At 44.4% G+C, this 16,884-nt stretch overlaps 2 protein-coding genes across 2 annotated transcripts in view; both read right to left on the bottom strand.

The window, feature by feature from the left end:
- Positions 1 to 7: 7 nt before the first annotated feature.
- Positions 8 to 16,884, bottom strand: part of LOC123757528 (uncharacterized) — a 236,833-nt gene continuing 219,956 nt past the window's right edge. Inside the window, exons 11-13 of the mRNA XM_069329467.1 lie at positions 15,469 to 15,525; positions 8,123 to 8,209; positions 8 to 1,486 (exon numbers count right to left, since the gene is read on the bottom strand). Of these exons, the coding sequence (XP_069185568.1) occupies positions 1,361 to 1,486; positions 8,123 to 8,209; positions 15,469 to 15,525 (270 nt within the window). The 3' untranslated portion in view covers positions 8 to 1,360. The remainder of the gene's footprint in view (positions 1,487 to 8,122; positions 8,210 to 15,468; positions 15,526 to 16,884) is intronic.
- Positions 664 to 1,254, bottom strand: LOC138367408 (uncharacterized). Its single transcript, XM_069329052.1, has one exon. It carries the CDS (start codon positions 1,252 to 1,254, stop codon positions 664 to 666), a length of 591 nt encoding a protein of 196 aa, XP_069185153.1.

Raw genomic sequence — 16,884 nt, forward strand, 5'->3', positions numbered from 1 at the left:
ACATTTTCTTGATTCTAGTAATTATCATGTAATATCAATAAATAATGTACAGTAATGTACTTAAAGTATTCACTTAGACTATTACATTATTAATGAATCATTCCACAGTTGATGCAACATTAAATTGATGGTTCTTTTAAAACAATTAGTTGACAGTTCAGTTATCAATTAATGCCTTCATATAACCTAATTATAAAATATATTGCAAATCTTTGCAGGGTCACAAGAGCACCTTATTTTTCTCCTCTGTATTGATAATGAATCCATAGCACTAAAAGTGGTCATTCCTGCACACATTCTCTGCAGCACCGTGAATGCTTCATTAACCTATACACCAAAGCAGGCATTATTAGAAGTGAAGGCTCTTAGGCTACAGGATTTGGACACAGCACCCAATTTCCTTCTTCACTCTGAATGTTTCAGTCTTTGTCATGCCAGAACAGTTTGTGGTGCAGCTACAGTACATACAATATCACATATTTAGCATGTACCACTGTGCAAGATGCTACATTCATCAATATTTTTTTTTAATAAAAAATTTATTGTAATATGTATTTGCAACCAGAGGTCAAAAGAAATTATAAATCATTCCCATTTCATTTAAATTGACATTGTGTTAAGAATCAAAATTTATCATTCACTGCTTGTCGTTTATGCCTTTGCTTACAGCTCTTCGTGATCAATTGAATCTGGTGGTAAAGGGGTCCCAAGTGTAGAACTGCTTCCATTTGTCATTATTGATAAATCTAATGGTGCAGATGTTGCACATGCTGGTGTAGAAAAAGTGGAGGGAGTGGGTGGTGGTGTAACCTTTAAGGAACAGGATGAAGATTCAGAGGAAGAGTCTGAAGAGGAGGAGGAAGCTGAGGAGGTAGAAGGGGATTTTGAGTGTGATGTGTGAATGATTGCTGGCACAGGATCAGTCATACAAGTATTATGATCCTCGATGCAAAATGTGGCAGAGTTTACAATAGGTCTTGAAACTGTATTAGGGCTAGAGTTGTTTACAGAACTGGATTCTTCTTGAGAAGAGGATGTATTGGCTGTTGGCCTATCATCTTGAGTTAACTTGCAACAATCGGTTTCAGTAGTTCCATTGGTAGAACAAGGAATGAAAGAAGCATTTCTTGAATCAGAATTTTCCAGTGAAATTTCTTCTGCAGTAACCACTGTAGATTCTCCTGTGGGAACAAAGATTTCTTTTTCTGTCTTGAAACTGTCTGTATTTGACACACAACTTTCTGTGGCAGGCATGGAAGACACAGCAGGTGGAGAAGTTGGCACTTGAGGTTCCTGTGGAGGTGGTGGTGTGCCTTCAGAGTATGAATTTTCAGGGGAAGGTTCTCTAGAAAGTGTCACCCTACTGGGTGTGGCTCGGGAGTGTTGGAGAGCCTCTGGTAGAAGAAGCTTGGGACTGTGTAGGTGAACAGTACTTGGCACGGATGTGTAGGAAGGGGTCTGCAGACTTAAGGTTAAATACCGTCACCTGTAAGAAATTAAATGTCGTTAAGTATAGGGTAAAAATTTGTATAAATCTAATGATCAAATATTTTAGTATTACACAAAAAAATATAACTATGAAATTATATGTAATATTAAATTGTTAAATTATAGTTTTCCATTTAAACATTAAATTTTAAAATTGCTAACAATTTATTACTGGACTGTTTAATAGTCTTTGAATGTTGGTTAAGAAAATGTACATAAACAGCAAATCCTAACTATCCGTGGTATTTTTATTTTCAATATTGGTTATTTATGAATACTATAAATATTCAAAGATTTTATGAATAATATTTTAAAGCAATATATTTATTTTAAGTAAATTAGTCAATAAACATGCAATACTATAAGACGTAAGCCTACACTATGCTTTGCCAGCAGTGACAAAGAAGAAACAATGTGCCTGAGGCCCAGACAAAGATGAAACCCATGATGGAAACAGACCTTTTCGCAGTCTACAAGGAACCCAAAAAGTCGTCAAAGAAAGAACCTCGAACTCAGGCTAGCAGATAAATCAACTTGCTGGTTTAGCCACCTAGCCAGTCATCAAGGCAGGACTAAAGACAAACACCCAGATCTGTCACACCAGAGTGGGTTGTGGGCACCAGGGGACCAACTGAGGGTTCGAGGAACCCCCCCCCCCCAGACACCAACTGAGGGTTCATGGAACCCCCCAGATACCAACTGAGGGTTCATGAACCCCCCCCCAGATACCAACTGAGGGTTCATGGAACCCCCCCCCCCCCAGATACCAACTGAGGGTTCATGGAACCCCCCCCCCCGGACACCAACTGAGGGTTTATGGAACCCCCCCCCAGACACCAACTGAGGGTTTATGGAACCCCCCCCCCCAGACACCAACTGAGGGTTCATGGAACCTCCCTGAACACCAACTGAGGGTTCATGGAACCTCCCTGAACACCAACTGAGGGTTCATGGAACCTCCCTGAACACCAACTGAGGGTTCATGGAACCTCCCTGAACACCAACTGAGGGTTCATGGAACCTCCCTGAACACCAACTGAGGGTTCATGGAACCTCCCTGAACACCAACTGAGGGTTCATGGAACCTCCCTGAACACCAACTGAGGGTTCATGGAACCTCCCTGAACACCAACTGAGGGTTCATGGAACCTCCCTGAACACCAACTGAGGGTTCATGGAACCTCCCTGAACACCAACTGAGGGTTCATGGAACCTCCCTGAACACCAACTGAGGGTTCATGGAACCTCCCTGAACACCAACTGAGGGTTCATGGAACCTCCCTGAACACCAACTGAGGGTTCATGGAACCTCCCTGAACACCAACTGAGGGTTCATGGAACCTCCCTGAACACCAACTGAGGGTTCATGGAACCTCCCTGAACACCAACTGAGGGTTCATGGAACCTCCCTGAACACCAACTGAGGGTTCATGGAACCTCCCTGAACACCAACTGAGGGTTCATGGAACCTCCCTGAACACCAACTGAGGGTTCATGGAACCTCCCTGAACACCAACTGAGGGTTCATGGAACCCCCTCGGAACCAGTCCGTCTAATTACCCACAACCACTCAAAGCCACCCAAAGCTTCCTGGCATTACGTTAGTAATGAATAAATATGATATATTTACTCATTATAATGTGCTGAATGTAGAACATGGAAAAACATATTTTTACTCTGAAAAAGTATCATTTCATAACGAAATCAGATGAAAGTTAGTTGCTTGTGACGCCAAAGCAAGTCGACGGTCCAAGCAACATTGTTGTGGAGCGGCATATCCAAGACACATTGTTGCCTAAAGAGTATTTGCTGGCATATTAGCCACCTGTACCTACCTACTTAACCTAACCAGCCTACCCAAACATAACCTAACAAAACATAACCTAACAAATATGAGCCCAAGACATGTTACCAAACACGGCAGCCAAAGCTGCAAACTTCCGGACGTCATGGGCGCGAGGATAGACTGCAGGCTGGCTAGACTTAATAACCCTGTGGACAACCTGGATCAAACTGGATCAACCCAAAGCGCATCCCCAGCCGAGGCGCGCAGGTAACGGTGAAGAGCCGCAACCGGACACAACACATGATGCACCCCCGGCCGAACCAACCAAGTGTCAATGACCCAAGGACCCCTCCAAAAAGCAGCCGTCTCGTTCTTCGCCTGGAAAGACAGAGAAGGCTGCAAACGCAACAAATTTACCCCCAGGACCAATAGAACAGAAACCCCTGCACTGGAGGAGAGCATAAAGCTCCCCTTCCTGACCCCCAGAGGCCAATACCAACAAAAACAAGGCCTTGAAAAACAATCTTGGACCGAAGGGGCCACCACAAACCGAGGAGAGGAAAGATAAGAGAGCACCCTGACCAAGGACCAGGATGGCTCGGGTGATGCATGAGCGGGCCAGAGGTGAAACATAGCATGAGAAAGCGTACGGAACGGGGCAGATGTGACGTCCACCCCGAAAGCAAGCTGGAGCGGCTCCACCAGCGTCGCACGATACAAAGCGTCGGTATTAGGCATCAAATGACGGTCCTGAAAAAGCCAAGAAAGAAAAGACAAGACAACCCGATCTGAAAGAGAAGACAACTTACAAAGAACAAGAAACGGCGAAAAGAACGCCAGGATACTTCATACTGTTGCGAGACAAAGCTGTCAGGTGGGACACCATCAAAGAAACCACTTGATCACCATAGAAATGGTGATACACCCCCGTCAAAAAGATCAGACGTGAAGAGCAGAGAAGATCGAACCAGCCTCGTACCGGACCGGGCCGACCTGCTGAAAAAGGCGGAGCTGCGGGAAACACCCCGGGTTTAGATTCCGAGCAAACAGTGCCAGAAACCAAGGCTGGGCCGACCACCAAGGGGCCACAATGACTACTCTCCCTGGGAAGGTCTCCAACCAAGTCAGAACCCGAAGCAACAGCTGGACCAGGGAAAAGAGGTACAGGTAACCCCACCTCGACTAGTCCTACCAAGAGGCATCCACTGCGAACGCCTTGCAGTTTGGGAAGGGCATCACATATACTGGTAGACGCCAAGACCCGTCGACGCGAACAGGTCCATGTCCGGGAGTCTGAACGTCTGGCAGATCCAACGAAACGAATCGTCGTCAACCGTCCAATCCGTGGAATGAAGAGAGACGGGCCATCTGCCAGGATGTTGGACACTCCCTGGATATGAACTGCACAGAGAGCCAAACCCCGAGAATCCAGCAAACGAACCACTTGAAGGGACCAACCCCAAAGAGGCAAGGACCGAAGAGAACCCTCGTGGTTCGGGCAATGAACCACCGGAGAACAGTCCGAATGGAGCCGGATGGTTGAACTCCAAGTGGCCCGAACCCTCCGAAGCATGAACCAGACAGCTGCAAACTCCCGACCGTGCTGTGAGCCCGACGGAAGGATGGACCCCACCGTCCCTAGCTGGCCTGGTGAGCACTGGTCACAAAGCCCCAGCCGAGAGACAACACATCCGTGAACACATCGAGCGAAGGCTCGGGAAGGCACCAAGGCACTGAACCCCGAAAACCCCGAAGAAGAAGCCGGCGACGCAGCAACTAACACAAGGCCCCCGGAGGACAAACCCAATGATTGCAAGAGAGATGGAACGGGCATACCCGAAGGAACTAAAACAGACGCCGAAGCCAAACCCTACCTGGCGGGTAGACCAGCACGGCAAAGTTCAGACTCCCACACAACCATTCGAGCAACCAGCAAGTGACCTTGGACTCCCACAGAAACAGCTGACGGCGGGACCGCAGCCACAGCAACGCCTCTGGAGGGAGAGACAAGGAAGCGGTCCGAAAATCCCAAATAAAACCCAGCCAGGTCCAAGCCTGGGACGGAACCAGATGGGACTTCCTCCAGTTCACCAGGAACCCCGAACCTGGTGAGCTGGGAAAGAACCATATCCCTGGCGAGCAGACAAGCTGACTGACTGGGAGCCCACACCAGTCGTCGAGGTAGGCCAAAACCCGAATCCTTAGCAGACGCAGACGGGTCAACACAACCTGGGTAAGACTTGCAAAAACGCGAGGTGCCAGATTCATGCTAAAAGGGAGGCATTGAAAGCGGTAAGCCTGATGCCCCACTACGAAACCTAACCAGTGTTTGAACCCCGGATGAATAGGAGGGTGCCAATAAGCATCCTTGAGGTCTGGGGACACCATCCAGGCCTGGCTCCAACAGAAGCCAGACCTGAGACAGAGTAGTCATCCGAAAGGAGGGGCAAGGAATCCAGGGGATCAGACAGGACAAGTCCAGAATGAACCTCAGATCTGCACAGTCGTGTTTTGGCACTGGAAACGGGCGGGAAACCCACCTGAGGGACGGGATCGTTTCAACCACACCCAAGTGCAGAACCACCCCTAGATCCCTTGAGTAAGTTCGTTACACAGGATCTTCCAGATCGAAAACCATACTGTCTGTCTGATAATATAACATTTTTCCAGGTGTTCAACCTATTTAGTTTAAATTATTTTTTCCAATATTTTGACTATTACACTTGTCAAAGATACAGGTCTATAATTGAGGGGGGTCTTCCCCGCTGTCACTTTTGTAATTAGTAATTACATAGTAATTGGTGAACTTATATCCTACATAGTAATTTGTAGATAGAAGGTATGTTAGCCTTTTTCCACACATCAGCTACAACTCCTGTACACAAGGATGCCTGTAAATCAGTTGAAGTGGAATACTGAGCTCAGGTGCACATTCTCTCAGAACCCATGGTGAAACTCCATCTGGACCAACAGCTTTGTTCTTACTTAGCTCCTTGAGCATTTTTTTACTTTGTCTCTAGACACCTCAATGTGCTCTTATGTTGTTCTCTGGAATTCTTATTGTCTGGTTTCCTGAAGATTTCATTTTGTACAAACACAGTTTGGAACTTTTCGTTTAATGTTTCACACATTTTCTTTTCATTTTCTGTGAATCTATTTCCCATTTTCACCCTCTCTCCTCACTGCCGTGTAGTTGTTTCTCGCATCTTTGCATCGCTGATATGTTTGGGGGTTTGGCCTCTTCCTATATTGATTTCTTTAATGTCTTTTGGTCTCTGGCCTCTCTCAATTCCTGTCGAACCAATCCTGTTAACTAGTTCTGCATCTCTGCTTTGGTATAAATTTTTTTGTGCTTTTATCATATATTTCACAAAACTTGACATACATCTCATTTACTTCATGTCGTAACAGAAAGTGTTTCCAGTCAAATTCCTTAAAGAAATGTCTGAGTTCCCCATAATGACCTCTCATGAAATCAGGCTTTTCAACCGATTCAACCTCATTTTCTTCCAGATTATAACGCATTGCATGCTTTATTCACAAAAAGACATGGTCACTTTTACCCAAGGGAGGGAGGTACTGAATGTTAAATATCTCTAACTCTTTCCTGCTAAATATCAAATCCAGCATGGAGGGAACATCCCTTTCCCTCATCCTTGTAGCTTATTTAACAAGTTGAAACATGAATGTTTCTAGGGTGAGGTTTACGTATCTACAAATCTAAAAATCCTCTGTTCTAGCTTCATATGCCTCCCAGTCTATGGATTTCAAGTTGAAGTCGCTGACTAACAACAGTCGTGATCTATTTTTATCAGCTCTTGCTATAATCTCTCTCATTATTGTTATAAGACCCCTCTTGTTTATTATCCAGATCCTCCTTTGACCATGTGTTGCATGACGGTGGACTATGCATTTATGATCGTTAGTTTATCACCCTGATTGCAGATCTCTAGTGCTCTTATGTAAACTTCTCGTGGATTGGCAACCATTATTTCATTTACCTTAGGTGTTCTTTCACCAGCACAGCAACACCACCGCCTTTCCTAATTTTTCTGTCCTGTCTGCAGACTGTGTAGCCCCCTTGGGAATATGACCTCATTTAAAATATCATCATCAAGTTTTGTCTCCGTGAGTGCAATAATGTATGGTGTCTGCAGCTGTATTACATCACTTAAATCCAATACAGTATTTTTTATCTCACTCCAACTATGTTGGTGTATGCAATTTTCAGGAACATGTTCCCCCTCTCCTTATTCTTCACTACCTCTTTCTCTAGTGATTTTGTTGGTTTGCCTTTATGTACCATTTTGCTGGTCTGCTTACCCCTATCACTTTGTAGAAAAAAAAAAAGAATTTATTTCTTTTTCATTCCTGCTCTCATTTAGACATTTTGTCTCGACGAGGTTCAGTTTTAGCTTCTCTCTGTCTTCTTTTGAAAGATCTCGTCTTAATGACCATACTTTCCCTTCCTCATCACTTTGTAATTTTCTAGCATTCCTTAGTACTCCTGCCATCTGTTTGACACCGTTTAGGGTGATCCTCAAAGGTCGATCTTTCCCTTTTATGTACTTTCCAATTTAATTTAAATTTATGTACTTCTTTTTGTACTTATCTTGTTAATCTAGTGTCCCTATGCCTCTATTGAGGGTGCTAAATTTTAGTCCTGGCCCCTGGTAGGTGCTTGTCTTAGAACGTGGGTTTGGCAGATTCTTGATGGATTGTTTAGGAAAAACAAAGGGGGAGCCCTCCAATAAGTGTAGGTAAATAATTCCATCCAATGGCTGCCAGTAGATGGCAATGCAATAGAGGAGATGGCTGCAATATGTGAAACTCTGAAACCTTATTTACCTGCTTTGGGTCATGACGAAGGAGGTAGTGCTCTAGGGTGTCCCATCCTCCCCCCACTCGCACCATCACATGCTTACCCTTCAAAAGCTGAAAATGTTAAAAAGTTAATTAAAAGTTATATTTATTTGAAAGTGAATGATTAGAACAGTATAAAAGTTACCTAGATATATATAATTTTCATGTAATAATTATGCAAGTCTAATGCAAGTTAATCTATTTAAGTCTTACATCTAGGTGCTCATGGAAAAACCCATCATTGAATGTTTTGCAAAAGTCACTTTCTGGTAGAGCCCCTGGTGGCTCCCTGAAGCTATCTTGCTGAAATTGCTCCATGTTAATTAATCACATCAGTCATGGAAGTTCTGTTTGGACTACCAGAGCCAGAACCTAGTCCCTCCACACAGATGTGCAGGGCGCAAATGACAATTTGCCACCAAGAAAACATCCAGAAAGTCAGTTTACCTTTAGAAATGATTGGTAGGGTCACAGAAAACAAACCATTGAAACTGTCAAACAACGCTACAAACAATTTACATGGAACAAGATTTGCTGAAAGTAACTCAAAACTCTAGTATTAATCGCCACCATCAGATGGCCCAAACCCTGCCTTCAGTCACCTTCCCCACTTTCTTGAGGTGATGAATAACTCGCCGACAAACCAAAAAAGGAGGGAGGGAATTGGAAAGTAACAGAGGTTCAACTAAAAGAGGCATTTCATTACATTTAATGTTGGATTTTTGGGATGGGGTGGGGAGGGGGGTGCTCTGAAGCTAGCCTCAGAGAACAAGAAACTGGACTTGAGGGGGAGAGGTGACAAGCATTAGGATAAAGAAGAGAACCCAGACTGAGAGACACGGCCCAAAGCAACACAAGACAAACGAGACTGACAACAGTAACTAAATACCGGGCTGTTTGAACCCTATCAGAACACCAAAACTCCTGGGACTGAATATCAGCCCAGGGCAAGTTGCAGAAGACTGTAACTAAAAACATGTATTTGCAAACATCATAGGCCCAAGGGTAGACCACATGCTAGCTAGACTTAATGATGCAGTGTATCACCTGAGAAATGTGAACCTTGAAAAGGGACCAAGGAAACCGGGTCAATCAACAAGGTGACCACCAAGGCAGAACTGGTGGTTTGCAGTTAGTGGCAAAGAGCTGTCAATGGATGCAACATATGACACTTCTGGTCCAACCAACCAAGAATTAATTGCTAAAGGACCCCTCTGGAAGCCTGCTTACTCATTCTTTGCTAGAAAAACAGGTGAAGATTGCAAATAAACAAACTGAGCACCAGGGTCAAAAGAACAGAACCCCCTTTCCCCCACCTCATGAAGTGTAAAGCTCTCCAATCCTGCAACCAGAGGTGAGAGCTAATGAAAACACAGCCTTGAGAAAGACATTGTGAGTCGAAGGGGAAACCGCAATCTGATGCAGGGAGAAAGAGAAGCCAAAACCCAGTCTAGAGACAAGACAACTGAAGAGAAGCATGGGCCAGTGAGAGGTGAACAAAATTCATGAAATAACTTGCTAAATGGTGCCAAGGAAGTGTCGACATTGCAGCTTGACTTCTCAAGCGTTCATAATGTCACTAAACCGATGTACTAAATTGCCCGAACATAACCTAATCGAGGATCAAAGAATCACGTAAATTTTGCAAGCCGACGTGATTTTTAGTACATTAGTTTTTGGCTTTTGGGGATTTATACATCAAAATCGATATGCTATTCAAGAGGACAGGTTGGACACTTAATGTAAGCAACAGTGGCTCCACAAATGCAGAGAGATACATGGCAACAGTATTAGACTTAAGATGTGGATCAAGAAACAACCAAGACAAAAAAAAAAAAGATAGGACTTCCCTGACCGAAACCAATAAAAGATGCCACCACCAGAAAAGACGCAGGTTGGACACCAACAAACCAGCCTCATGTTCATCACACAACTGGTAATAGACTGGCATAAAAACTTCCAGACACATAGAGCAGAGAAGGAAGAGCCAGCGAGAAGCACCGAAAACTAAGGTTGGGGCAGCCACCAAAGAGCCAGAAGGATCACCCTGCCCAAATATGTCAAACCAGGTAAGACCTGACCAATCCAATTGGAAGCACCTTGCAGTCAAGGAAAGGAGCCATGTAGGAGGGAAGGTGCTGGTTCCATGCCAACATGAAGCATTCTACCTCACTGCAACCAAACCTCTCGCACAACCAGTGGAAGAATGTCATCGAAAGTTCTCTCTATGGAAATGGGATGGAAGAGAGATGACCAATCCCTGAGAACATTAGCCACACCCTGCACATAAACCACATGGAAAACAAGACCCTAAAATCCAACAGCCAATCTATTAAAAGCAACCAGCTTTACAAGGCATTGAACTGAAGCACTTCTCATGGTGAATTCAGGCAATGCATCACTGGGAAGCAGTCAATGGAACTGGAGCATGGAGCCCAGTGGAAGTCTCCTCACGGCATGCCACACAGCTGCAAACTCGCACAGAGTACTTAGTGGCCAAAGGAATGGACCTAACCACTGACCCTAGTTGACTTATGAACACTAATCACGAAGCCCCAAGCCAAAGCCAAGGCATCCATTAGCACAATGAGTGATGGGCAAAGATGGTGCCACAGAACCAAAATCCAAAAGCTCGAAGGGGAAGCTGTTAAAATAAAAGCCGATGAACTGTGTGTGGGGCCTGAACCCGTTGATCTAGGGAGCAGCAAAACGGGTGGAACTGGAGAAACCCGTGTAATGCCCTAAGCCAAACCCTGCTTAGCAGGAAAACTACACAGGCAAAATTCAGGCTCCCACACAACTGGTAGACAACCAGCAAGTTACCCTGGGCTTTTACAAGACCTGAAGGCAATGAAGCTGCAGGTGGAGCAAAGCCACCAAAGGCATGGACAGAGAAGACAACCAAGAGCCTCAAACTAGGCTCAGCAAAGTCAAAACCTAGGAAGGGACCAACTGGGACTGATTCCAGTTCACCAGGAACCCAAACCTAGCGAGCCAGGAAATAACCAGATCACTGGCCAGCTGACATGCAGACTGACTGGGGGCCTACACCACTTAGTTGTCAAAGTAAGCCAATACATAAATATTAAGAGATGTAGCTAGGTCACAAAAACCCAGGCTTACCTGGTATACAGATAGGGGGAGCCAGAGTTAATCTGACGAGGAGGACCCTGAAGCGGTAAGCCTGATGCCCTACAGTGAAACCTAGTCAGTCCCTGAACCTGATTTGTATAGGGATGTGCCAGTATGGATCCTTGAGATCCAGGAATGCGATCCAAGCTCCAGCCTGTAGTAGCAGGTGAACTTGGGCCTAATTGGTTATGCTGTAGGTCAGATGGGAAATGAAGCTACTCAATCCCAAAAGATTTAGGATGTACCATAGGTCTGCCAAATCCTGCTTCGGGACATGCACGAAAGGGATGAGGCCACCTTGACCATGCCAGTCCAGCTAAGCCACAATGACCTGATGCAGTACCTGGGTGGAATCCTGACTTGTAAGATCCAACCCCAAGAATGGGGTAGGATCAACTTCACCACAGGGTGAGGGAGACAAGCCAAAAAGTCAATGAATCATGAGACCAGGATCTGGCAAAATAAACCAGATGCCCCCCACCCCCAACAGTGGCATCAAAGGGCTGAACCACAATAGGGCTGGAACAACCACAAGCAGAACCCCTCATTCTGCAACACATAGTTGTAATGTCAAGCAGAAGAATAATTTGCTTTAGGAAGCACAATGGCCTGGAACTCAGACCCACATGAGGACCTACCACAACCAACAGCAGGCGAGGTCCCCAAAGTCAGATTGCCTCCAAGTTGGGGAAGAACCCTGAGAAAGCTGATGATCAACAGTATGGCAAGAAAAAGCTGCAGCGGACAAAACCTTGGTGACATCATCCTCAAGAAGCCGAAGCACAAAAAAAAGTGGTGGGGGGGGGGGGGTTGTTGACACTTGAGGTTGGCCAAGTAAAATAATGCTACCACCTCTCGAAGGAGAGGAGTATGCATCTTGGGCAAGGCAGGACCCACAGGTTTCAAGGCTCCACACCTGGGGTGAAATCAAGCAATGCCACATCCTCAGTTACTCTGAGCCCCTCCACAAGGACCCTATCCATGCCAGACTGCCACTAAGTGTCATCACCCTGTGGTCCTCTGCAATAAGGGCCCTGTGCAACACCACCAGCTACACATGGAGCTGTCACTTGCCCACATCCTTGGGAAGTGCCACAGCAAATGAGCAGTCCCTGAGCAAAGCAAAAGAATTTCTTGTTTTTTTTCCTGAAAGATGGAACTTGCCTCCTGCCAGTTGAGTGTGTGGGTCCAACGGAACCCCTGCCAAGCTCCAAAGGATAAAGAGAGATTTGTCAGCCAGCCAGGATGAACCTGTACCCCCCTCACCATGCAGCTATTAAGTAGAGACAGACACATACTCAATAGAGGTCAGGTCTATAAATTTTAAGAGGTATGAGTTCTGCAGGAGATACTGGAACAAATCCTTGTGAACTACCAAAGGCAAAATGCTAGAAGACAAAAACCTCCATGAACACGACGACTCGGAGGCACTGAAAAAAAACTGGAATTGAACCTGAAAGTGTGCAACCAAGCAGTCGACTTGTATATTGAGTGGTAAGAAAATTTTTCCTCCCAAAGCAAGAGGCCCCATGCAGAGGAAACCAATGTCCAATGTCCAAGAAGGGCTGAAGGGCATCTCATGGACTTTCCTTGGGCTTCCCCTCAGTCCCAGAAGCCTGCCATGAAGGCTCCGGGGCAGAGTCATAGCCCTCATCCAATACCTGCAACAGAAGGGTGTCCTTCCAAGGAGAAGGTTCAGAGTAAGGTGGGCAGATGTGAAGGCAAGTGCTCTGAAACCCCAGCGAGACCAGAAGGCTTGACTGCCTTTACTGTTGAGGACAAAACCACCTCTGGAGAGATGGTCAAGGTACATCCTAAGATAAATCCTGACCCAACTCCGAAACCATTGGATGCTTTAGAGCTGGAATGAGGGGAAAAAAGCCAGAAGCAGGGCAAGCAACATCCACAGGGAAACAAAAAAAAGAGATGTGGACTTGGTTCAAGTGGAGGTGACCAGCACCAATAATTTCAGGTTCCTAAAAAACATATGGGCAAACTCAGGAGCATCTAGGCATGTAATATTCCGTGAATGCCAAATTCGGGCATACCACGCTTGCAAAGTGGTAGCTAGCTGAAAAGCTTTCAAACCCGAAGCTGAATTCTTAAGAATTCAGCTTTGGGTCACACCCAATAAGAACACAGGGTTCTGGTTTGTAGGTGTCACTGACCCATCAGGCAGCATGGTGGAGGCAGAAAGAATGATGATCGTCAGGTAGCAAAGATGATGAGCACCCTTCGATCTTGCACTCGGTGAGCACAGGCTCATGGGGCCGATCCATAGCGAGCCCCGCCAAAGAATCGCGAGGGGATTACCAGGGCCTGAAGGGAGCTATCCAAGCAGAAGCATAAGGTGCTGGGGCCCTTCCTTTACCAAAAGAATAGACATCAAATGAAGCCAAAACAACCAGGCTATGAATGTTAACCATGGAACACTGTATAAACAAGCATGGAAACCCCAGTGTGCCTTAATATATCCAGCAGAATACTCCCAGCCAAGGGCCCAAAAAGTGGAGTCAAAGACCCCTTGAGCAGCCCAAGGTGAGGCTCTTCACCCTGGGGGGCCCTGGCTTTTTGGAATCAAACTCCTGAACACGGCAGAGAAGACAACTGTTTTCATTGCAGGGGAAGTGCAAGTAGGCACCCAAGGTAGAAAACTGAGTGCATGCAGCCAAAAGTACAACAAAAGCAAAGCCCACACAATAATCTGGAAAGTACACACACACACACACACACACACACACACACACAGAGACCTGGAACTTCAAGAACAAGAGGTCATAGATTTAAACTAGCCAAACACAGATGCCGAAGAAATATAAGAAAATTCACCTTCACAAATAGAGTGGTAGACGGTTGGAACAAGTTAAGTGAGAAGGTGGTGGAGGCCAAGACCGTCAGTAGTTTCAAAGCGTTATATGACAAAGAGTGCTGGGAAGACGGGACACCACGAGCATAGCTCTCATCCTGTAACTACACTTGGGTAATTACACTTAGGTAATTACATGACGCTAATAGTTAAATCTAAACCAATATACAGTACTGTACAAGCAAATGGCCCCTGCAGAACAAACTAAGTCCATGGATGGCTAACACCTAGCTTGAAGCATGAAGGATAGATGAATTTGTTTATGTAATAATCTAAGTTGAGGTCTGATAAAAATCTTTTCTGCCCTCTGTAATGCTTTTTGCACTACCGCTCACAGGATGGGTGTGGGGTCCACAGCAAACTGGCCGCCTCTGGCGGCAACAATCAAAAGCTTAAAGCACAAGGACTTGCCCATGACAGGCAGACCGGAGCACTACAGGAAGCTGTCATCACCATAACATCAGCAACAGAACTGATTAGGAGAGTCAGCTGGGACCAGGCTGCCTGGTGGTGGCGATCTGTTCTAATGAGTTTAGAGCTAGTTTGACGTGGAACGAGAGATTCACTCAATCATTTGCAGAGTTGTTTGGCAGTTTCGAGGCTTCGTTTTTGTGAAGCTCCAGTTGTCTGTTAAGCTTCATTGGCTTTCTGGATGTTTTTCCAGTAGGATGATGAATGGTCACACTCCTCCTGTGCCTGTATGAGGGTGCCCCCCAGTAAACCAAACAGAACTTCCACAACTGATGTGACCCATTATCATGGAGCAATCTCAGGAAGATAGCTTTAGAGAGCCACTTGGAGGGGGCTTCCCCAGAAAATACATTGAAAACCCATTAGGATCAATTGCATATGGCAATTTGAACACTGAAGGTTAGTGATTGGAGCAAGGTGAGGGTTGAGGATTTAATCAGCAACACATTTTTCTGCAGATTTTGTATTCAAGAGACACTTATTTTAATTTCTTTGAGCATAAATTAAGGTAAATTATTTTAGTGCTTTTAGAATGTGTTATTAGTTATTTGTGAGCATGTTAATTATCACAATAAAACATTACCATCAAGCATTGAACAGACAATAAATTTATTTGTGCTATTGCGCATGCATTACAATACAAATACATTATACAAATACAGACATAGGCTACAGATATATCATGCTCAGCAATTTATGAAAATAACAAACATTATTAATATACTGTATGTGTAATACAAGGAGCAGCAAGATTTGTGAATACTGTATTTCAACTACTTTTACAAAATAAATTAAGTTTAAATGTTTTCAAAACAAAGAAAATTCATATAGAAATCAAAACAAAAAACTGAGCAATGTTTACATAGGGGTCTATAGAAGTGCTGGCCGTTGCAGTTGTTGTAACTGGAATTCGGCATTTCTGCATAAGAATATAATTTTGTTTATGTAACAAGAAAATGTTGATGGAAAATAACAATTAACTTAAAATTTAAGCAGAGTTGAAAACTTAAAAAATATAGTACTGAATGTAATGAAACTCTTCTTTCTGGTGGGTCTCACTGTGTGTTCCCAATCTACCCACCTGGGAGCCTCCAAACATTAGGCTCCACACACAAGATTCTAAGAGTCATGAGCAGCTACTAGAAGCCAGTATTGAAATGTGGCCCCCCTCAATAGAGGCAAGGGGGAGTTAAGGGGCACTAGATGCACTACAGTTAATCTAAAGGATTAACCTAAATGACTAAGCATGATACATGTTAGGGTTGTTCATGTTGTCCATGGAATTGCCTGTTTTGTTGCACTTTACCTTTTTGGTGGTTATTCTTTTGGATTATTGTGGTAGTAAAGTACCTCCAGACTCCTCTTGCCCCCTGTTGAGGGAGCTAGTTTCAGTACTGGTTTCCAGTAAGCTCTAGTGAATCTTAGGAACCTGTATGGTACTTAATGTTTAGAGGTTGCTAGGTGAATAGTTAACAGAACCACAGAGGATGTCCTACTATGAAAGAAAGTATGAAACATAAGAGTCCCATCATTGTATGAAATTGGTTGATTTCAGGCATTCATGGAAGCATTCTCAGCCCTGGAAGTGCTGTACTGTACTAACTTTCTGTTTTCAAATGTTTAACAGACTTCAGGCATTGCTTTTTCTTCCCTTTTCTTTTATTGTTTTGTTTCTGCTTTATCATTCTTTATTGATATTTGCAGAGGGAATCTTCATTAATTTCAGTCTTATTTTTTTGCACAAGCTTAAGCTTTGTATCTACAACAGTGAACGTCACATTTGCCAGAATTTGTCACATTTTAAGAAAGATAATGAATCCAATTTATTAATTGGCAAGGTCAACAATAAATTAGCAGTCCCCATGGTGCAGTGGTAAAACACTTGCCCTGTGCTTCATGAGTGATTTGGCCTGGGTTCATAGCTTGGTCAGGGAGGATCGACTAGGTGCCAATCCTTAATTATACGCCTCAGTACCCATTCACTGCTGAGTGAACATAGTTGTTTAAATAATTTGGAGGGTTGTATTCCAGGGAAAAATTAGGATTAAGGACCTGCCCAAAATGCTATGCACTTTACAAGATTGTAAGAACTTGTATATACAAATAAAAAAAATGTAAATACCTTTAACCCTTCAAATGTGCATGACAAATTAGGGATGTTCTCACCATTTATGATCACCTTGTGCGAGACAGTGAGGGATGTTTGAAATACTGCATAAGATTTAACACTCCCGCAGGTACACGTGGCTCATATCTGCTTCCTCATGCATCCAGTAAA

The sequence above is a fragment of the Procambarus clarkii genome, chromosome 22, assembly GCF_040958095.1.
Source record: "Procambarus clarkii isolate CNS0578487 chromosome 22, FALCON_Pclarkii_2.0, whole genome shotgun sequence".
Lineage (NCBI taxonomy): Eukaryota > Metazoa > Arthropoda > Malacostraca > Decapoda > Cambaridae > Procambarus > Procambarus clarkii.

Excerpts from the sequence above, each read along its gene's own strand:
- LOC138367408 (XM_069329052.1), bottom strand. The coding sequence starts at position 1,254 with ATGCCTGCCACAGAAAGTTGTGTGTCAAATACAGACAGTTTCAAGACA.